The sequence below is a fragment of the Lampris incognitus genome, chromosome 2 (genome assembly GCF_029633865.1).
Source record: "Lampris incognitus isolate fLamInc1 chromosome 2, fLamInc1.hap2, whole genome shotgun sequence".
NCBI classification, from domain to species: Eukaryota; Metazoa; Chordata; class Actinopteri; order Lampriformes; family Lampridae; genus Lampris; species Lampris incognitus.
In genome coordinates, this window is record NC_079212.1 from 71,707,892 (window position 1) to 71,731,870 (window position 23,979).

General features: G+C 44.3%; 1 protein-coding gene across 1 annotated transcript; it reads left to right on the forward strand.

Annotated features, from left to right (window-relative positions):
- Positions 1–99: 99 nt before the first annotated feature.
- Positions 100–23,918, forward strand: kif3b (kinesin family member 3B). Its single transcript, XM_056273919.1, has 9 exons — positions 100–149; positions 1,412–2,912; positions 3,212–3,313; positions 5,520–5,642; positions 9,214–9,332; positions 16,320–16,436; positions 16,921–17,026; positions 20,910–21,121; positions 23,033–23,918. Exons 2-9 carry the CDS (start codon positions 1,509–1,511, stop codon positions 23,136–23,138), a joined length of 2,289 nt encoding a protein of 762 aa, XP_056129894.1. The 5' UTR covers positions 100–149; positions 1,412–1,508; the 3' UTR covers positions 23,139–23,918.
- Positions 23,919–23,979: the final 61 nt, after the last annotated feature.

Sequence of the window (23,979 nt, forward strand, 5' to 3'; positions counted from 1 at the left end):
ACGCTTATAAAACCGTGTCACTGGCTACTCGATCGGGGGATATTGATTGAGAAACCTGGCAACCTTTATTCCGGACCGTTTTCTGCGGGGGGGGGGGAGCGACAGCTAATGGCTGACTCGGAGCTCTGATTAGTTAACGTCAGATACTGGTAATTTCATTTAATCGGCGTTGAAATGTAATATGTGTGATATTTTGCGGTGTTTTTGTTTGTCGACGTTGTCGGTTATCTCTGAGCGGTAAAATTCTGACATGGCACCCGCCGCTAACCTTAGCCCGGGGATGCTAGCCAGAGCGTGATGCTAAGGTTAGTGGTCTGTTTACCGTTGCTAGGCCAAGTGTGCTGCGCTGCCTGGGAGAAGCTAGCCGGTAGGCTAGCTGGGCACCAGCTAGTGCAGCTAATATCGATTAAGTCATTGTAGTTTCATAGTAAATAAACTTGGAGGTAATACTTTAGTATGGGGAACTTAGTCACCATTAATTAGGTGCTTATTAGCATGCAAATTAGCAACATATTGGCTCTTAATTGGTCATTATTACGTACTCATTAATGCCTTATTCTGCATGGCCTTATTATACAACCAGTAAGCCATTAACTATGAGTTTTCCCTCTATAACCTCAGAATTATTGCTTATTAGTAGTACCATCTCAATATGCTTTGCTTAGTATGGACTTTATAAGGTGGTAGTACCACAAGAAGAGTTATTCTCCCTTACTAACACTTAATGAATATGGTCTGTTCTTACATAACAACACACAAAACTACAAGTGTTCATAGTGTTAAATTACTGTAAATTAAGTTTTTGTTACTTAGAATATGTTCCCCATACTAAAGTGACATCTTGATCATTAATAATTCACTAGTAATTAAGTTTTTTTATGTTCCCCATACTAAAGTGTTACCAACTTGGAACAACTGACAGAATGGTGCCGAGGGGGGTCACTTCAATTAAGGGACGAAATGTTAAATTAGTTGTTAATTCGTTAGGGATGATAACGTTAACCAGCCGGCGCGTATCGCGACTGAAGCGCTGGCATATGAATTAACGATTGGGGTGCGTAGCAAACCGGTAAGAAATGAGTCATTTTGATCCATTGGCTGAAACGATCAGCTTGTTTCTTCTGATGTCTGTATCTATGTGGCGCTACCTTCAAAATAAGTAATAGTAACAACGGTGTGCTGAGCCTGTGTCACTTTAAGGCTGTAAGAATCTTATCAAACCCAATAACATGGGTTTATCATTAAACCCATAAATAAATATGATAAATGGGTTTATCATGTTTATTAACATGGCACCTGTCTCCGTGGTTGGGTCCATCCCTGGATTCTTGCTTTGTGGTGTGTTCTAGCCTCATGCCATTTTTGTATTTCCTGTGAAATTGTTTTACAATATGGTATGTTATCGTTACAGGTTCTGATGTGGGTGTCTCTGACTGACAACTGACATTGCACGTTATCATTGAGCGGTCAAAGGACTTTGGAGAGAGGGTTTTTGGCCTCTCCTCATCATGTCTAAGAGCAAGAGCTCTGAGTCAGTCAAGGTGGTCGTCCGATGTCGGCCCATGAACGAGAAGGAGCGGGCAGCCAAGTTTGAGAGGGTGGTGTCTGTTGATGTCAAATTGGGCCAAATTATTGTTAGAAACCCCAGGGAGGCATCAGCCTACGATCATCCCAAAGTCTTCACCTTTGATTCAGTCTATGACTGGAACTCCAAACAAGATGACCTCTATGATGAAACTTTCAGGCCCCTGGTAGATTCAGTCCTGCTGGGGTTCAATGGAACCATCTTTGCCTATGGACAGACAGGCACTGGGAAGACATACACAATGGAAGGGGTTAAAAATGACCCAGAAAGGAGAGGGGTGATCCCCAACTCCTTTGACCACATCTTCACGCACATTTCACGGTCCCAGAACCAGCAATACCTTGTGAGAGCATCATATCTGGAAATCTATCAAGAGGAGATCAAAGACTTGCTCTCCAAGGACCAGTCGCGTCGCCTTGAGCTCAAGGAGAGACCTGATACAGGCATTTACGTCAAAGATCTCTCGTCTTTCGTCACCAAGAGTGTGAGGGAGATTGAGCACGTGATGAATGTGGGCAACCAGAACCGGTCAGTGGGTGCCACTAATATGAATGAGCACAGCTCGCGTTCTCATGCCATCTTTGTCATCACCATCGAGTGCAGTGAGCTTGGTGTTGATGGGGAGAACCACATCAGAGTGGGCAAGCTTAACCTGGTAGATTTGGCTGGGAGTGAGAGGCAGGCCAAGACCGGTGCTCAAGGGGAGAGACTAAAAGAGGCCACCAAAATCAATCTATCACTCTCTGCCTTGGGGAATGTCATATCAGCTCTAGTGGATGGCAGGAGCACCCACATCCCTTACCGAGATTCTAAACTCACTCGCCTGCTACAGGACTCTCTCGGGGGCAATGCCCGCACTGTCATGGTGGCCAACATCGGCCCAGCCTCCTACAATGTGGAGGAGACACTGACTACGTTGCGCTACTCCAACAGAGCCAAGAACATCAAGAACAAACCCCGCATCAATGAGGACCCCAAGGATGCCTTGCTTAGGGAGTTTCAGGAGGAAATTGCCAGACTGAAGGAACAGCTAGAAAAACGCTCTGGGAGGAAAAAGAGGAGGAGGCAGAGGAGGAGGGTTGTGGAAGGGGGCAGTGAGGACGACCTGGAGGAAGGAGAGACAGAAGACGATGATGAGGAAGGGGAGGACAAAGGGGACTATTGGCGGGAGCAGCAGGAGAAGCTAGAGAGGGAGAGAGAGGCTATCATGGAGGACCACAGTCTGGTAGCAGAGGAGAAGCTTCGGCTGATTAGAGAGAAGGAGAGGAAGATGGAGGATCTAAAGAGGGAGAGAGAGGCCGGAGAGATGCTTACTGCAAAAGTCAAGGTAAACTGACGTTGCTAGACTCAAAGTACACCTGATAGTCCTGCCTGTGCCTGACAATCCCTCTGAATTTCAGTATTCGTTTCACTGTTAACATGAAGGCCAGTTGATTTGTATATCTGATGAAATAACACACAAGCCCAACAAACCTCCTTCTATTAAACCCTTTGTCCCTTTTACTGATAACAGATCCTCTTTGTTAGAAAGTAGCCATTTCAAAGGAATTAATTAGTCCACTGTAAAACCCACATTTTTCCAGATGCATCTTTAATCTCGGCCTTGCATTTTTCTGCTTCCACCAGGCGATGGAGAGTAAACTCCTGGTGGGGGGAAAGAACATCGTAGATCACACCAATGAACAGCAGAGAATTTTGGAGCAGAAGAGACAAGAAATTGCTGAGCAGGTAAAGTCTGAGGACAAAGAAGTGATGGGTGATATGAACACAGTATCATATCATATGATTAATTGTGATTTTCTAAGGTTATGTTGCATGTTACTGAAAGGTACAAACATGCTAGGTAGTGCAACCCTTTTGTCAAATGTTAAAATTTATTTGTGTTTTTTCTAACTCCGAAGATCATTTGTGGGGGGGGGGGCTGCAGGTGGATGGGGGGGGGCTGCAGGTGGGTTGGGGGTGAGAAAAACTTGCCCCACAGTTATGTAAAATACAATGTAATTTGAATAATTAACAACAAATTGGAACTGGGGCTGCGAAAATTAAGATATGATTTCGGTGTTGAGTCTGTTTCTGCTGCTTACGTTTGTGAATTCCTACAGAAAACAGTCAAAATAAACCATCGCAGATAATCCTATTGACAACATACCATCACAACCACACGTCATTTATGCTCTCATTCCCTCTCTGTGTATAGGCTATATTCCACCTCTCTTCTGTTGATCATAATATCAGTTGAAAAACATCCTTCTCAGTTTCCCTTCATTTTTGTTGGTTGAAATCGGTGTCATAAAAATGGGACGTTTGCTGCCTTTTCTTTGCTCTTTGTGCAATAGAGAGTATAAGGAATGTATTAGTTCTGGGGTTTGACGGCATCCTCTTGTTTCTAAACCCATAAAAATACACCGCCTGTGTCTAGTAAATTTGTCTTTATAATCCAGGTAAGGAAATCAAAGAAAGTTGAATCAGTTCATCGGGACAGAGAAACGTTTCATCAGTCATCTAAGTCTCAGCTGACTGCAGGTATCCCCACCCTTAGAAACAATACAGTGGCATAACGACCAGAAACAACAATCAGTTTCATATGCAAATTGCCATGACAATTACCTAGAGTTACAATGGCCATGTGTACTATTCACAGAGGACTGGGGAATAGTTGCAATCACAGCATTGTAAGATGGTGACAGATGTACTGTAAACCAGTGGTGATTCCATATGTGGCGGGAGTGTCAGAACAGTGAGATTCTACGCCAGTTACTTTCATAGCCCAAAACACGCTGTGCCAGAAATTGGTCAACCCCAAGGATCGGGTCCCCCGGCGCAAACAGCAATATAGTGTATGCTGTTAAGTGCCAGGTGGATTGCTGTGACTTGTACATTGGGGAAACTAAACAGACGCTGGCCAAGAGGATGACACAGCATAGGAGAGCTAACACGTCAGACCAGGACTCCACAGTCTACACCATCTACACCATCTACAGGCCACACCATCTACAGGCCAGTGGCCATTCTTTCAAGGATGAAAGGGTGAGGATGTGCACATCCTTGATAGGGAGGAACGCTGGTTTGAGTGGGGAGTCAAAGAGGCCATCTATGTGACGAGGGAACGACCATCCCTGAGCCGGGGGGGGTAAGAGTACATCTGTCACCATCTTAAAATGCTGTGATTGCAAACATTCCCCAATCCTCTGTGAATAGTACACATGGCCATCGTAACTAGTTAATAGTCACGACAATTGCATATGAAACCAGTTGTTTTCGGTCGTTATGTCACTGTATTGTTTATGAGGGTGGGGGTACCTGCAGACACTGTATTGTTTATAAGGGTGGGGGTACCTGCAGACACTATTGTTTATAAGGGTGGGGATACCTGCAGTCACTGTATTGTTTATGAGGGTGGGGGTACCTGCAGACACTGTATTGTTTATAAGGGTGGGGGTACCTGCAGACACTATTGTTTATAAGGGTGGGGATACCTGCAGTCACTGTATTGTTTATAAGGGTGGGGATACCTGCAGTCAGTTGAGACTGAAAAGGTCACAACCTTGGGGGTCGTCCTCTGTGTGGAGTTTGCATGTTCTGCATGGGTTTCCTCCAGGTGCTCTGGTTTCCTCCCAGAGTCCAAAGACATGTAGGTCAGGTGAATCGGCCGTACTAAATTGTTCCTAGGTGTGAATGTGTCGGCCCTGTGACGGCCTGGCGGCCTGTCCAGGGTGTCTCCCGGCCTGCCGCCCAGTGACTGCTGAGATAGGCTCCAGCATCCCCGCGACCCTGATCAGGATAAGCGGCTTGGATAACGGATGGCTGGATGGATGTTAAATTGTGATGTTTTTAATGGTGGTTATATCGAAACTGTATATTTAATCATAACGTCCCTACTCTTTGTGTGTATGTGTGTGCGTGTGTGTGTGTGTGTGTGTGTGTGTGCTTGCAGAAACGGCGAGAGCGAGAGATGCAGCAGCAGATGGAGTGTCGCGACGAGGAGACCCTGGAGTTGAGGGAGACCTACAGCTCTCTGCAGCAGGAGGTTGACATCAAAACCAAGAAGCTAAAAAAAGTAATTTCTCTTGCCTTGACTGGCCTAGAAAATCACTGTCATCCTGACATGCACAACAGTCACACAACATTCTGTCTTCAGCCTGGGGTGTTTAAACCTAAACACAAAGCAAGTACAAGATTGGGCTTGAATACTGATAAGGTTTATTATTGTCAATTCCTTAACAGTTCCTCAATTATTTCCTTCCTTGGAGATACTATTACCTTTATCGTACCCAAAAAAGTCTTAAATGAAAATATTTGAGTTAATTCTTCTTCTTTTTTTTCCAACGCCTTTTTTTTTTTTTGGATGGATTTTCTTTTGTCGACGCCACATGGAGGGGGAAAAAACATATAAAAACTGTGGCTGTTACAGATTCAGTCCCTAGAATTAACTCATTGTTCTTACAAGCACATGATTTGAGACCAGTGCGGGCAGAAACCCTTTTCACTACATTCATTGTAGAACACAACTTGCTGTTAGCTACTGCAGGCCGTGCCAGACCGCTATTTAGGAAGATGTTCCCCGATAGTGAGAACCAAGAACCAAGAAGTGAGCCAGAACCAAGACGGCCTCCATAGTAAAAACACTGGCCAGGAAGGATGATGAGTGCATTACAGAAGCAATGAAGCACTCTCCCTTCAGCCTTGCTACAGGTGGGAGCGCAGATATGGAGGACATAACAATGTACCCCATTGTGGTTAGGGTTTTTGATGCCAGTCTTGGGAGGGTAGTTGAGATGTTGCTCAAGATTTGTGAATCAAGAGCGTCTGCTGGAAGAGCAATATTTGAACTGCTTGATGGTGAACTGAAGAAGAGGCATACCACAGTCAAATTGTGTCAGCTTTGCAGCTGACAATGCTGCAGTTATGCAAGGTTCGGGGAAAGGCGTAGCAGCTTTTTTGAAGGCACAAAATCCACACATCTACCTAGTTGGTTGTGCCTATACTTGGCTGCAGAGAGAGCACCCAGGCAGCTTAGTGTGAACATTAAGGACTTTATCACCATTTATTACTATCTGGACAAAAGCAGCAAGAGAAAGTCAATGACATATAAATCATGTGTGATGCAGAGGTGAGGAAGATCCTTAAGCTAGCTTCCACAAGATGGCTGTCTTTGGGGCAGTGTGTGAACCATGTGCTGCAGCAGTGGGATCCTCGTACTGTTTTCTTTGAAAATGAGGTGGGTTTGAGAAAGAAAAAGAAGACAGAACCCTCAGGTTCCTCCAAGTTGCCAAAGCCTCCATCTGGTCCTACCCAGAAGCTTAAAGCCACACCCTCCACCAGCATGCCAGCTATAATGCAGCCCAAGCGCCCTCCCTTTATCCCACCAAAGCTGCCAACACCTCCATCTGGTCCTACCCAGAAACGTAAAGCCACACCACTCACCAGTACACCAGAAGTTAAAGCTCCTGCACACCTTGCTGCAGAGTTTTAATTAATCAGATTCTTCTTCAAGCAAACTGAAATTGGAAAGAGAGCTGCAAAAGAAAAAACAAAACGCGGAAGACCCAAGAAAGAAGAGAAAAAGGATCTGACAAAACCTGAGAAGGTACTACTTAAGTTCCTCACCAACCCCATGCCAAAGGTATATTCACTCTTTCTGAAGAGAGCCATACTTATTTTTGACATCAGCAACCAAATACTTCAAGAAGAGAAGCCCTGCATACATATCCTGCTTCCAACTTTGGAGCTGCAACTGCAAAAGGTATTGCTTTCTTTCTGTAAGCCTGAGCATGTGATCACTATGACGGATGAAATTGGTAGAAGTATCAAGCCGACAAGCACAAGGGAAAATCAGCGACCTGACGAGGAACTCTCAACTGGTCAGGACACCCAAACCTTTATCCAAAGCTAAGATAACCTAGAGCTGAAGCCATTCTTCAGAGATATGAGGAAGTTCTTTTCATCTGCAGCTCACTACATGGTTTCCAAATTTCCATTTGGGAATAAGCTACTTATTGTATGCTGTTGTGACAGACATCGCTAAGATGCAATCTGTGAAATTCTGTTCTCTCCGGTTCTTTATCAGCCACTTTCCTTGTATTCTGCCTGAAGAGGTCACTGAGGATCAAGTGGAAGAAGAGTTCTGAATGTATCAACTCACCAGCTTTGAGGACAGCATCCTCAGCAAGCGCACTGATAAGGCCTGGCGAGACATTGGCCTGTTGAAGAGGCGAGGCAAGGGGATCTTCTTTAACCTTTCAGCAGCCATGCTGTCATGGGATATTGGTTGTCTTCCATAGCAGTGCTGATTGCGAGAGGGTTTTCAGTCTCATTACCAAAAACAAGACCGAATACAGAGCCAGCCTGAGCACTGACATGATAAGCACCTTGGTGATAAGAAAGGTGATCATGGCTGCAAAGGAGACTGTCTGTCACACGGAAGGTTTCAGTGATGCTCTGCTCAGAAAGGCCAAGTCAGCAAGCTATGAGGCAAAGTGGTCAAAGCAGTCAAGTAAAAATGCTTCCTGCAAGTCAAAACCCAGGGCTTCAGCCTGCGCTGAACTAACTATTACATTACATTACAGTCATTTAGCTGACGCTTTTATTCAAAGCGACTTACAATAAGTGCATTTAATGTAGGAAATCAGGAGAACTACTAGTCATCAGAGGTCGTAAGTGCATCTAAACACGCATCTAAGAACAAAACCAGTGCTGAAGTAAAAGCGCAAGAAAGAGTTTTTTTTTGTTTTTTAAATGAGTGAATACAATAAGTGCTAAGAACAAGTAACAGGGTAGTAGTTCTTGAAGATAACTATTACCCTGTTACTATATAAAAAGAGCTAACTTAATTGCTTATTCATTTATATAACCCTTTTACATGTTCAAAAAGTGTCTCAACTCTATGTTCTGTTGAATGGCTTTCACTGGTACAGTTAAATACATGTGCTTAAAGGGGACATAACATGCACCTTTTGTGATTTTTTTTGTTATGTATATACAGTTGTTATGTTGGATGTCTATGTTAAAACATGGACAAAGTTCCAAAACTTGAGGTGAACGTATGTAAAAATGCTCCCTGCAAGTCAAAACCTAGGAGTTTGGTCTGCTCTGAACTGAAGTCATATTGTTCACACATGCCCACAAACGGCCGTCTATTCCAAGATGTAAATATCTGTCTTTTCATTAAAGGAATTCTTCTCAAGAATATATGATTGTATTGTTTTCGTCATAGCCAATTTATCTATGGAATAACTTGATGATATGGTGGTGAGTGGGGAAATGACTGTGTGCAAAGCGAAATGGTGCGAAAGCATGTGAACTAAGCGTTACGCTATTGTGGTACTCAAAATATTTTCCCAACGTTGGCAGGTCTGTGTGTAGTCATTCTGAAAGTCCACTCCAAGAGCTGGTTCCTACCCCCACACAGGGTAGATGAAGTATTCCATTAATCAAAAACAAAAAACAGCTTCACTCTGTTATCCTGCAAGTCTCATGCTGTTTTGATGTTTTATGTTTATGGCAATGAAATGCTCCAAAAGTTGTATATGTATGAATGTGTGTGTGTTGAAATAATCCTGGTTCTCACTCTTCTCTTGTTTTGACCTTCCTTCCCCTCCTCCACTCTCTCCCTCTCTCTATCTGTCTAGTTGTTTGCCAAGCTGCAGGCAGTGAAGGCAGAGATACATGATGCTCAGGAAGGGCACATCAGGGATCGTCAGGAGTTGGAGCAAACACAGAATGAGCTCACCAGGGATCTCAAACTCAAGTATTGAATCTGTGTTTCTTGTTACACATAAAAAAGGAAGATTCTTGGGTCAATTAATAGCATGCTTGTTACAGAGCAGAGAGACATTTTGGATATATGATTATCCCCTGGGTTCCGTATGATTGCATGCTGCTCCTTATCAGACCTTGACCGTAACATCCACAGGGTAGTAAACCTTTTTTTTTTTTGAGGTAAAGACGTGGTATGGGTGTAAGATGGCAAAACTGATTGTCCTCACGATAAATTGAACAAAAAATTAGATGCCATTTACTACTATTACTACTACTACTACTATTTTTGGCTGCTCCCGTTAGGAGTCACCAAAGCAGATCATCTGTTTCCATCTCTTCCTGTCTTCTGCATCTTCCTCTGTCACACCAGCCACCTGCATGTCCTCCCTCACCACATCCATAAACCTCCCCTTTGGCCTTCTTCTTTTCCTCTTCCCTGGCAGCTCCATGTTCAGCATTCTTCTCCCAATATACCCAGCATCTCTCCTCCACACATGTCCAAACCACCTCAATCTTGCCTCTCTTGCTTTGTCTCCAAACCATCCAACCTGAGCTGTCCCTCTAATATACTCATTCCTGATCCTGTCCTTCTTCATCACTCCCAATGAAAATCTTAGCATCTTTAACTCTGCGACCTCCAGCTCTGCCTCCTGTCTTTTCATCGGTGCCACTGTCTCCAAACCATACAACATAGCTGGTCTCACTACCATCTTGTAAACCTTTCCTTTAACTCTTGCTGGTTACCCTTCTTTTGCAAATCACACACTCTTCTCCACCCACTCCACCCTGCCTGCACTCTCTTCTTCACCTCACTTCCACACTCCCCGTTACTTTGAACAGTTGACCCCAAGTATTTAAACTCATTCACCTTCATCACCTCTACTCCTTGCATCCTCACCATTCCGCTGTCCTCCCTCTCCATCTTGCCTTTGCTGACTTTCATTCCTCTTCTCTCCAGTGCATACCTCCACCTATCCAGGCTCTTCTCAACCTGCACCCTACTCTCGCTACAGATCACAATGTCATCCACGAACATCATAGTACACGGAGACTCCTGCCTGATCTCGTCCGTCAACCTGTCCATCACAATTGCAAACAAAAAAGGGCTCAGAGCCAATCCTTGATGTAATCCCACCTCCACCTTCAACCCATCCATCATTCCAACAGCACACCTCACCACTGTCACACTGCCCTCATATATATCCTGCACCATTCTTAGATACTTCTCTGCCACTCCCAATGTCCTCATACAATACCACACCTCCTGTCTTGGCACCCTGTCATATGCTTTCTCTAAATCCACAAAAACACAATGTAACTCCCTCTGACCTTCTCTATACTTCTCCATCAACATTCTTGAAGCAAACATCGCATTTGTAGTGCTCTTTCATGGCATGAAACCATACTGCTGCTCGCTAATCATCACCTCTCTTAACCTAGCTTCCACTACTCTTTCCCATATCTTCATTCTATGGCTGATCAACTTTATACCTCTTTAGTTGCTACAGCTCTGCACATCACCCTTATTCTTGAAAATCGGTACCAGTATGCTTCTTCTCCACTCCTCAGCCATCCTCTTTCCAAGATTGTGTTAAACAATCTAGATAAAAACTCCACTGCCATCTCTCCTAAACACCTCCATGCCTCCACATGTATGTCTCCACAGGTATGCATCACACAGCCAGGGACAAAATCTATGCTCTTTCTTATGTCTGAGGGAAAACACTCATTATGGTCAACCCCCTCCAAATTGCCTACTGAATATGGGGGCGTATCAAAGACGTAAAGAGCCATGTCACGTACGGTCATTCACTTTATGGCGTCAGACAACTAAACTCTCTGGGTAGACTTGTGAGAATCTGAGATGAAATCACTGTCACCTTCTGTCTAACCCAGAAGAGGAACCAAATGTGCGCACAACAAGAAGAAATTATTTAGGTATATGAGGAAAAAAATCAAAACATAGTACAAAAGAATGATTTCTGCACACTGAAATCTCTACTACTACTGCTGCTCCCAATAATTATTTCATTTCTCTTAACTCGGCAATGTTGTGATCTGTCAGATCTAGCTCTTTTGTACCTTCAGTTTAACCCAAATCACATTCAATCTCTTCCAGATCTACACCCTTTTATATCATTTATACATGGACACCACTGTCACTGTCCTCTACACCTACACCCCTATATATCAGAATCATGTTTATTGGCCATGTAGCTTTGCGAATACATGGAATTTGACTCTGGTTTTGTAGCTCTCTCTGTGTACTTAACATAGAATAACAACACTACCGCACAACAGCATAACAATCTTCAGATTGTTGGATTGGTATATTGGTTTTGCCAAATGTTAAAGGATTTGCTACACTCTTTTCATGTGGGATGCATGAGGAGGGTTGAAAGTCCAGGTGCATGCTTGATCTTAAAGGTAAGTTCTCAGTTCTTTGTCTTTGGAGTTTATATTCAGTTCTCTGCAGATGCCAGCAAAGTTGGTACCCCTGTCTGACCTGATGAGTTTGACTGGTCCTCTGGTTGAAAGGAACAATCTCAAGGCATTGATGAAGCTTGAGGTTGACGTTGTTTCTATCACCTCAATATGAACAGCTTCCATGTTAAGGCGTGTGAAAAGCACTGCTCATCTTTTGCTTTCTGCAGAACCCGCTCTGGTTTGTCAGGTCGTGACATTCCCTGGGCCAAAGATATCCAGGATTATTTGAGTGAATGGTGGCGGGGTGAGCCTGTCTAATGGCAAGTCTGACATGTTCTGTTCAGTTAACTTCTCTAGAAGTTTTCAGCAGGTTATGCATTTATGGATGACTCTAGAAATGGCTTTCTTGCCTCCGAGAATCCACAAGCCTGCTGAGTGTACTGCACCTTCTGTAAAGTGATGTCCTAGATCAGCAACTACTTCTTCTTCTTCTTTCGGCTTGTTCCCTGTTTCTCAGGGGTCACCACAGCAGATTTTTGCCCTCCATAGCTTTCTGTCTGACACATCCCTCTCTCACAGTCCAACCCTCCTCATGTCCTCCTCTGCCTGGTCTCTCCATCTTTTCCTTGGTCTTCCTCTTTTTCTTTTGCCAGGTATTTCCAGGTCCAATACCTTCTTTCCTATATAGTCTGTGCCTCCTCTCTGTACATGTCCAAACCATCTCAAGCTTTTCTCTCAACTTCTCTTCCATGCCTCTGATCTTGAACGTAGCTCTCACTTCTTTGTTTCTCTTCCGGTCTTTTCTAGTCACTCCCAAAGACCAACGCAGCATCTTCATCTCTGCTGCCAGTAATGTAGATTCTAGCTTCTCTGTTGTTGTTACTGCTTCCATACCATAGAGCATGGCAGGCCTAACCATTGATTTGAATACTTTGCCCTTTACCCTCAAAGGTATTCTTTTGTCACAAAGTACTCCAGCTACCTTGCTCCATGAATTCCACCCAGACTTTTCTTGACGTTCTTCTTACAACCGCCTTCTGTCTGTATTGTTGAGCTTAAGTACTTGAATTCGTTAAGTTATGGGCCATCTTCTCCTCCTAAGGTCAATCCTGGATTTTCTACTTGCTTATTTATACACAGGTACTCAGTCTTTGTTCTGCTGATCTTTAATTCTCTAATCTCTAGCGCTTCTCTCCAATCTTCAAGATCTCTCTCCAACCTTTCCTTGTCCTAATTTGCTAGCATCATGTCATCAGCAAACATCATGCTCCATGGTGGCTCTTTCTTAAGATGTTCTGTGAGGCAGTTCATCAGTATCACAAACAGGAAAGGGCTCAATGCCGATCCTTGATGCAGTCCTACTTTTACCTCAAACTCGCTTGTTGTTCCCACTGCACATTGAACTATGGTCTTACAGTCCCTGTACATGTCCTGAATTTTGCTGATGTAATTTTCTGCCACTCCCTTCACTCTCAGGCAATACCACAACTCCTCCCTTGGTACTCTGTCATATGCCTTCTCCAAATCAATAAATACACAGTGCAATTCTTTGTCCTTCAATGTATTTTTCCGCTAAGGTCCTGAGTACAAATATCGCATCTGTGGTACTTCTTGTCACTTCCTTCCTAAGTCTCACTTCAATCACTCTCTCCCATAACTTCATTGTATGTCCCATCAATTTTATCCCTGTGTAGTTGTTGTAACTTTGAGCATCACTTTTTTTCTTGTAAATTGGTATCACTATGCTCTTTTTCCATTCATCTTGCATTTTCCCAGTCTGTATTATGTTGTTGAAGAGTCTAGTCAGGAACTCTATGCCAGTATCACCTAAGTATTTCCAGACTTCTGCTAGTATATTGTCCGGTCCCATAGCCTTTCCATTTTTCATTCGTTGCAGTGGTTTTATCACCTCATCCCTTGTAATCTCTCCCATGTCCTCTTTGTTCCTTGGTGTTCCTTGGACGTAAAATTCTGCCAAATCATTACGCGGATTGACAAGACCTTGATGAGCAACAGCTTCGTGATAATGTTTCACTAGTAGGTTTGAAACGTTGTGGTCTTTGGGAATGATGATTGCGTGTTTTTTTTCCTAAGCATATCTGCCTCTTGTTTGGCTTGGTTCCTAAGCATATCTGCCTCTTGTTCGGCTTGGTTCCTAAGCATATCTGCCTCTTGTTCAGCTTGTTTCCTAAGCATATCTGCTTTTGACAAGCAAAGGCAATCTGAGCAAGAGCTGCTTTGGCTCTGGCATGTGCTTTCGTGGCTGAGGCGCTTACTGATGATTTTCCTGAGCTTACTGTTGATTTCTCTGAGTGTGTGTGGAATTCTGATCTGATTTCAAGATGTTCTTCCGCCATGTTGTGCTTGATGCAGGTTACCTCTTATAGCTGGCTGTAACACTGAACTGGTGTGTAGAGTTGTGCTGTCCTTTTGGTTGACCCTGGTGACCCTGGATAGCTTTTTACTATTCTGTTCTCATCACATGTATGAATGGGACTCAGCAGAAAGTGTTGTTTCGTTTGGAAGGTTTACCTATAGTGATATAAAAATATGTTTCACCCACTGTTCAAGTGTTTCAACATCAACATTCACACATGGCTGGTAAGTACACACCTTTTCATGAACACCTACGCTGGTACCATAACTAAATAAAAGGACTTCTTTTTAACAGGAACGATTCCAACAGGCATTTCCAAACATTAACAAACAATGCATCACGAAGACATGCAAAGTAGTCATATGCAACCGCACTAACTAATTAGCATAACAAAGGACAGAGGCCATTAGTTCAATTAGCATGTACATAACGGACTAATCATTCCTTTGAGACATCAAACACTGTTTTAAGTTTCTTTAATCACTGATGTTGTGTTGTATGTTGTAGATACAGGTAAGTATCTACAACATTCACACAAAGAGTTAGCAACAGTTACTCACAGCTATATGTGTCGCTGGGGGCATGAAAGTAGGCAGAGCTGAGAACGTGTCTTCGTCAACTTGTAACAGTGCAACTAACTAGCCACGGAGACTGCCAATATAAATACGAGTGTCCTTTCACAAGCCACCACCAGAGGGAGCCAATTGCCCAGTGTAGGGCAGCACAATCGGCTCTATGCATAACTACTCCTGTATCCACTGACATCCGGTTTCTACTGCCAGTCATACCACTTTCCTGTTTGTTAGCGGGTGCTGTTGACAGTGGCATAATTTTCTCGATGCCTGCAAGAGTTACCATGGATAAATGTCAACCACATGCACAGAACTGTCCACACACTTTCACCTGTACCTACCAGCAAGCGGGTCAAACGTTTCAAGTTGTACATATCAAGTTACGTCCACAATTCCGTCCGTCTGTCCGTCCGCTCATCCTCATAACTGTGGACGTAACTTGATATGTACAACTTGAAACTTTCCACCCGTGCATGTCGTTGGCATGTATCCATGATAAATCTTACAGGCATTGCCAAAAATATACCATTGTCAATAGCACACGCCAACAAACAGGAAACTGGTATGACTGCTGCAGTAGAAACCAGAAGTCAGTGGACTACAGTTATGCACAGAGTGGATTGCACTTGGAGCTGGTGGTGCTGGTAGTAATGCCATAATATTATCATTATATTGGCAATGAAATGATTCTGTTTATTCATTTTTCTCCATTAATCCAAACGGTGATAGAAGGCTACCCGCCAAATTGACAGCACGCCGATGTCAGATGCACACCGTTCTACAAACCAATCAATGTCAGGTATAGGGAGACGCAGCCTACGTAAAGTGCCGACGGCAGGACATAGGTATGCCATGTAAAGTTCTTTAGTGCACTTGCGTAATTGCAATGTGAATCCAAAACTAACCGGAAAAAATGTATACAATGCAACAAAAACATGAACCTTAGTCTAGACTTTAGGGTGTGAAAAAGACCTTAATAACTACGGATCATGTCGCTGCCCAATCTGAGTCTACCACAGATGTGAGTTGGATGAGCGTAAGCGGCTTACGCAGCTTTATTATGAAAGGGTTATGAAGTTATTGTTTTTGGTTCATCCAGTGTTCCTCCAGTTCTCCTGTGCCGAGATCAGACGTAAATGATTTGCTAACTTGCAAAATACGATCGACTTCTAACTGTGCACAAAAAATTCAGGCTGAATAGCCCAGTAGTATGTGAGGTTAGCCACAGACACACACACACACACGACCAAACGCGATATCCCCTCCCAGGCTACCTCTTGGCAGGGATAGTAAGGAATCTAACATACGTTAGAATACGCACCAAACTGTCTGGTTACAGTGATATGTTTTCTTTTGTAAATAAGTAAAATTCTAGCTCTGTTCATCTCTGGTTTGTCCCTGAGTTCATGGAGATCCTGTTGTCCATAAAAGTATCTCTAAGCCACAGCCTCACACTTTCGCAGCTCCTTTTTTAGTCTGACGACACACAAGAGGGCTGACCTAAATTCCATATCTGTCTGTTATCTCTCTTTCATTTCCTTACACATCTGACCAAATCTCTCCACTTTCCTGTCTCTCTCTCTGTCAAACTGTCTACCAGGCATCTGATCATTGAGAACTTCATCCCCCTGGAGGAGAAGAATAAGGTGGCAAACAGGGCCTACTTTGACGAGGATGATGACCACTGGAAAATGAAGCCCATCACGCGTATAGAGGAGTAAGCAACTGAACATATATAGCATGTCACATGATGGTAGTTTTCATCCAGTGGGCATCGTTAAAGGGTAATTCCGGTATTTTTAAACCTGGGCCCTATTTGGTGTGATAGTTTGAAATGCAAGACCATCGCTTGTGCAGTGAATTAAACATCCATAACAAATGTATGTGAAGAATAGGTACTCTCTGGGTTGTAGTAATGTTACTTCATTGTATCTGATAAAACGCTTCCCTAAAAAGTGTTAGTATATCACTCAATAAGACAGGTGGATTGCTGGCCCAGTGGCCCAGAAGGGAATCAATCCTCAATTCCTTGCTTTGGTTTTTTTTTCCCTGTGCTCTACCCATTGAGAAAAAGAATATCTCGTTCAATAATAATACTAATGGATTATACTTCTCTAATGAATCTTATTGCACAAAGATACGTGTAGGGGAGCTGATTGTGTGTACACCCCTAAGCACTCCTGTCCAATCGTCCATCTCAGTGACCATCAGATGATGACCAGGCCCGTGTCCGCGGTGGGCTACAGAAGACCTCTCAGTCAGCATGCACGCAAAGCCATGGTGATGAGGCCTGACCTCCGATACAAAGTAAGCTCCACTTTCACTCCCATACTGTCAAATCTCTAAAGCCCCTGAAAACTTGGTCTCAAATATTGAAAATATCTATAAGATGTTAGAAACATGTGACTAGAAACCATCAACCACTTATAATAAACACTGACTGGTGAGTGACAAGGGAAGGTAAGTGGACGCTAAGCTTTTTTTTTTTTGGCTTTTTTTCCTCCCTTTTTCTCCCCAATTATATCCGGCCAATTCCCCCACTCTTCCGAGCCGTCCCGGTTGCTGCTCCACCCCCTCTGCCGGTCCGGGGAGGGCTTCAGACTACCACATGCCTCCTCCGATACATGTGGAGCCGCCAGCCGCTTCTTTTCACCTGACAGTGAGGAGTTTCATCAGGGAGGTGTAGCGTGTAGGAGGATCACGCTATTCCCCCCAGTCCAACCCCCCCCCAAACAGGCGCCCTGACAGACCAGAGGAGGCGCTAGTGCAGTGACCAAGACACATACCCACATCCGGCTTTCCACCCGCAGACACGGCCAATTGTGTCTGTAGGGATGGCTGACCAAGCTCGAGGTAACAAGGGGATTCGAACTGGCGATCCCCGTGTTGGTAGGCAACAGAACAGACCGCTACGCTACCTGGACGCTAAGCTTTTCTTAGCTATCCAACTTGATGTTTGATGTGACAGATTTTTTTAGTGTTTTTGCCATGTGATTGCATCGCCATGGTATGTAAAAAGCGTAGTGTTTTTCTGCCTCCTGCATTGTTTATCTTTTGGTCCCTTTTGGGCCTGCTGTCAGTAGTGATGTTGTATGTCTGCGTAGGTTGTTCTGTACAATGGAATAAAGTGTACAGTTTGTTCCCTCACGTTGGTTGTCCATTTAAATTTTATACAAATCCGAAATACTGGATGACAATAGCTGCTTGCTGCATGTTTGTTTTATTTTATTTTTTCTAAATTTTATTTCTGATTTTTCCCTTTTTCTCCCAATTTAGTGGCCAGTCGGTCCCTATTTTAGTTCAAACACCCACCCTCGTACTGCATGCGTTCGTTAACTGCATCGCTCCGGTCGGCAGTCTCGAAGGAGACGCCTCACCACTTTTGTGACAAGGCGAATCCAGGCGGAACCACTGTTTTTTCCGACACACCCGGAGACGCATTCACGTGACGAACACAAGCCGACTCCGCCCCTCTCCCGAAGACAGCGTTGTCAATTATTGCTGCTTCATGAAGTCCGGCCATAGTTAGAACTGACGAGACCGAGGCGCAAACCCTGGTCCCCAGTGAGTAACTGCATCGACACAAAGCTGATGCTTAGACCACTACACCACCTCGGACTGCATGTTGGTTTTATCACATGTAAATAACCGTGTGCGCGTAGTGCGTCTCATTAGATAGATATCTGTAGGTTCATGACTTCCTTTACATACCAATTACCAGTATTGCTTACTAACAACCAGTATTGCTTACTAACAATCTCACTGGAACCTGAAGGTGTAGCTGACATGGACATCTCTCTAATTCTGGCTGACAGATGATGATGCTGATGATGCAGATTTATCTCAAATCGGCAAACTTCAACACAGTCCCGCCCAGCTGAATCTAGTGAAAGGAGAACAGAGAAATGTCTTTTGGGATGTCTAAAATTGTGCTTGCTTTTGCAGTCAGTAGGATGTTCAGGCAGTAGGATGTTCAGTCAGTAGGATGTTCAGTCAGGTTGTTCAGTCAGTAGGTTGTTCAGTCAGTAGGATGTTCATGCAGGACACCAGAGCTCATGATAAGAAACTGATAAAAGAAATGAGCTTACAAGGTTTTAAAAGAATGTGTACACGAAAGCACTGCACTCCAGTAGTCATGCTTTATATAAAATACTCTCCCCACTCCTTCCCCTTCCCTTTTTACCACAAATCTCTATAATCGCACCAGGCGGGCTGAATTTTGGTACCTTTAAACAGCCATTTACAAGAAAAATCTGTTTTCATCAAAGCTGCAGTTGTAATAATTGTTATTATTATTTAATATCTTATAATTTATATAATATTATATGATTAATATATAATTATATAATAATTAATATTATGTGGAGTTTGCATGTTCTCCCCGTGTCTGTGTGGGTTTCCTCCGGGGGCTCCGGTTTCCTCCCACAGTCCAAAGACATGTAGGTCAGGAGAATCAGCCTTACTACATTGTCCCTAGGTGAATGTGTGTGTGTGTGTGCGCGCGCGCGCGCGCGCGCGTGCACCCCCCCTGTGATGGCCTGGTGGCCTGTCCAGGGTGTCTCCCCACCTGCCGCCCAATGACTGCTGGGATAGGCTCCAGCATCCCCGCAACCCTGAGAGCAGGATAAGCCGTTCCGATAATGGATGGATGGATATATAGATTATATATAATATAATATAAATTATATGTTATATATACAGTATAAATTATATACATTATGTATCATAATTAATAACTATAATATGATTATTATATATTATAATACTATATTATTATTTAATATAATATATATGATTGTATTGTAAATAATTGTATAAGCAAAGTGTGCTAATATATATATATATATGTGTGTGTATACACTACCGTTCAAAAGTTTGGGATCACCCAAACAATTTTGTGTTTTCCATGAAAAGTCACACTTATTCACCACCATATGTTGTGAAATGAATAGAAAATAGAGTCAAGACATTGACAAGGTTAGAAATAATGATTTGTATTTGAAATAAGATTTTTTTTACATCAAACTTTGCTTTCGTCAAAGAATCCTCCATTTGCAGCAATTACAGCATTGCAGACCTTTGGCATTCTAGCTGTTAATTTGTTGAGGTTATCTGGAGAAATTGCACCCCACGCTTCCAGAAGCAGCTCCCACAAGTTGGATTGGTTGGATGGGCACTTCTTTGAGCAGATTGAGTTTCTGGAGCATCACATTTGTGGGGTCAATTAAACGCTCAAAATGGCCAGAAAAAGAGAACTTTCATCTGAAACTCGACAGTCTATTCTTGTTCTTAGAAATGAAGGCTATTCCATGCGAGAAATTGCTAAGAAATTGAAGATTTCCTACACCGGTGTGTACTACTCCCTTCAGAGGACAGCACAAACAGGCTCTAACAGGTACTATTTAATGAAGATGCCAGTTGGGGACCTGTGAGGCGTCTGTTTCTCAAACTAGAGACTCTAATGTACTTATCTTCTTGCTCAGTTGTGCAACGCGGCCTCCCACTTCTTTTTCTACTCTGGTTAGAGCCTGTTTGTGCTGTCCTCTGAAGGGAGTAGTACACACCGGTGTAGGAAATCTTCAATTTCTTAGCAATTTCTCGCATGGAATAGCCTTCATTTCTAAGAACAAGAATAGACTGTCGAGTTTCAGATGAAAGTTCTCTTTTTCTGGCCATTTTGAGCGTTTAATTGACCCCACAAATGTGATGCTCCAGAAACTCAATCTGTTCAAAGAAGTGCCCATCCAACCAATCCAACTTGTGGGAGCTGCTTCTGGAAGCGTGGGGTGCAATTTCTCCAGATTACCTCAACAAATTAACAGCTAGAATGCCAAAGGTCTGCAATGCTGTAATTGCTGCAAATGGAGGATTCTTTGACGAAAGCAAAGTTTGATGTAAAAAAAATCTTATTTCAAATACAAATCATTATTTCTAACCTTGTCAATGTCTTGACTCTATTTTCTATTCATTTCACAACATATGGTGGTGAATAAGTGTGACTTTTCATGGAAAACACAAAATTGTTTGGGTGATCCCAAACTTTTGAACGGTAGTGTATATATATTATATATACACGTCATAACAATAATGTAAATCTTGTCAATGTTACCGAACTTAACCCATTGTTTACTGCACACTATGTGTGTTTGTAAGAGCATGCATGACACGTGTCTGTCCCCTGGTCCCCTAGGCAGAAAACATCCTCGTGCTGCACTTGGACATGCCGACTCGGACCACTAAGGAATATGAGGAACCAGTCATCGCACCCAAGGTGGCCGCTGCGCTGGAGGACGCTCTTCGGGATGAGGATGAGATCCAGGTGGACGCCTCGGGCTTCCACAGCAGCCTGGGACCCACTCTGCCGGCTGGTGCTGGAGGCAGCCTTAAAAAACCAAAGTCTGGGTAATGCAGCAGCTTTCCACTGTACCTCTGCCTCTGCTGTCAGCAAATCAGTCACGTCAGCTACACATCTTGTTCACGTTATTACACGTGTACTGCCGTCATGAGCCGGGTTTATTTACTGTCAAGAGAAATTTAAGCAAACTTCTGAAACGTCTCAAAACAAGAAAATGCAATTTAGGCGCGATTCCATCGACTGGTTTGTAGTGAATGAACTAGGCTACGCAAAGCGTAGATTTATCAGAAGGTGGCAGTGTAGGCTACGTTACACACGGCTGTAATAAGAGTAGAAGACGTGGAGGTTGTGAACCGGACACAAAACCAGTCGCCTTGGCCATGCGAGAGGAACTGGGCCGAGGTCTTCAGGAGTGTGTGTCAGTTGGGACAGTTGTCCTGTTTCACACTGTCCGCAGACGAGACAAAGAAATGTGCTTAATGGTATATCCGGGAGGACGCCGACATCGGAAACAGCTGATCAGGCACGCGAGTTAATTGCTCGCATGTCAGAACTTATTCAGCGAAGTTGGTTCCATGTACCATTTACTGTGTTAACTGCATTTACTGTGTTTACTGCATTAGCTCATTTTCAAAAAGGCAAAAACTGCCTCAAGCAGCGAAAAAACTTTTATTTTGTTTTTGCACAAAATAGAAGCTTGTTTCAGTCAGCAGCATAATTGCGGATGGTCGGTGTTTGCATTTGAGTGATGTTATGCGATTGAAGCTGGGTTTTGTCCTCTCGCAATATGGCGATGGCTCGCCGAGACCTATTGAGTGTCAGCACGGTGGTCTGGGTCACATGTGCTGCTCTATCCGTGGTAGTGTTAGTCGAAGGCGATGAGAGGATGTGATGCACGCACTGACAGAAAGGCGGCGCGGCAGCGGCCACGTATCAGGAATTAATGGGAGGTCACTGTCCACAGTGATTTTACCGAGCTCCTGTGGATCCAGAACTTCAGAACGACTCACTTAACATTTGATGAGTTGTGCAGCGCAGTAGGACCCCTGCTGGCGGTTGCTGCATCATGCCCGAGGGAGCAGGTTGCAACCGAGGAGTGCATAGCTAGCGCCCTTTATAAAATGGCTACCTTGACTTACATAGGAAAAGTGTCTCCATCTCAGTTTAGCAAAACACGGCTTTGTGGAACCGTCTGAAACACCACCTCGTGTGAGTGTCGGCCCTGTTTGTGATGTTTGAGTTTTGTTGAGATTCGCGTGTTTCCATTGTTTGTTTTCTAGTTGGCAGGTCGACCTGCCGTCTCAGGAGGCATCCCCCACTTCTGCCATTTCCATAAACCTTTTCTAATGCGATACTTCAAAATGTGCATAAAAAGACGTTATGAAGGGACGTCCGGGTGGCGGCGTGGCAGTCTATTCTATTGTCTACCAGCACGGGGATCGGCGGTTCAAATCCCCGTGTTGCCTCTGGCTTGGTCGGGGGTCCCTACAGACACAAATGGCTGTGTCTGCAGGTGGGAAGCCGGATGTGGGTATGTGTCCCGGTCGCCGCACTAGCGCCTCCTCTGGTCGGTCAGGGCACCTGTTCAGGGGGGAGCGGGAACTGGGGGGAATAGCGTGATCCTCCCACTCACTACGTCCCCCTGGGGAAACTCCTCGCTGTCAGAAGGTGAAAAGAAGCGGCTGGCGACTCCACATATATTGGAGGAGACATGTGGTAGTCTGCAGCCTCCCCGAGTCGGCAGAGGGGGTGGAGCAGTGAGCAGGACGGCTTGGAAGAGTGGGGCAATTGGCCAAGTACAATTGGGGAGGAAATAAAGGGGTAAAGAAAAAAAAACCATGTTGTGATCACGGCTGCGGTCAACACAGCCCTCACACCAGGGGACACGGTTGCCATTGAGGAACGTTAAATTCTTTTTCCAGTTTTTGTCTAAAACTTTTCTTTTCTTTGTTGTGCAGCCGACCGAAAACGGGGAAGAAGTCCAGCACCCCCACTTCTCTGTTGAGTCCCTCCAGTCCAGGATCCTCTTTCTACCCACAATCCCGTGGCCTGGTGCCCAAGTGACAGCTCCCACCACCACTACTACTTCTAGCAACCGCCTCTGACGCACCTTTCCACTCTGGGACCCAGAAGGAGAGAGGACGGGTTGTCAGTCCTGGAGCGAGTTAGCACTACATGTTCTGTGTGGTACCGTACGACAGTAACACAGAACCACAGTCCTGCATGAAGCCCTGATCCTCTCTTAACACTGATGCTACGTCCCCTGCACCTGGCGTGGTGCCAATACAGTCTTAAGGATTTGTACGTCACAATGTTCTTCATGTACCAAGAAAAGTGGAGGCAGGTGTTGAACTGCCCTCGGTAAACTGTAGTACCCACAATGCCCCTCTTCTCTCACGTCCTTCCACTTCTCTCCTCTGTGCTGGGGATTGCAGTGCTGTCCTGTCAAAGTGTGGCGAGCGTGTAAAGGCAGCTGGACCAAGCTACACTCCTCCGTAACGGGCTGTGTGTTGTTCTTGGTGTTGCATGTGTGGTTTTGTGGGTCTGGCCATGTGTCTTTTGTGTGTATATGCACATTTCAGTGACTTTCTTCATGCTGAGTGATTGACCTTTAGGTTTTCAACATACTGCGCTGTTTTTTCCGTAGTTGGGAATCCTGTAAACCTTAAAGATGAGCTTTAAAGGTAGAGCGAGTAGGACCTGTCAGTTGCCGTCTGTAAACACAACATCTGAAGTCGACCCCTCCTCCGCCGGCTCAGCGCCACCAGGAGTCAGTAACAGGTCACTGTCATTCATGTACCTAAAGTCGACCCCTCCTCCCCGGCTCAGCGCCACCAGCAGTCAGTAACAGGTCACTGTCATTCATGTACCTAAAGTCGACCCCTCCTCCCCGGCTCAGCGCCAC

Excerpts from the sequence above, each read along its gene's own strand:
- kif3b (XM_056273919.1), top strand. The coding sequence starts at position 1,509 with ATGTCTAAGAGCAAGAGCTCTGAGTCAGTCAAGGTGGTCGTCCGATGT. Across the intron at positions 16,437-16,920 it reads CCCATCACGCGTATAGAGGA|TGACCATCAGATGATGACCA; the intron begins GTAAGCAACTGA and ends CGTCCATCTCAG. Across the intron at positions 21,122-23,032 it reads CTTAAAAAACCAAAGTCTGG|CCGACCGAAAACGGGGAAGA; the intron begins GTAATGCAGCAG and ends TTTGTTGTGCAG.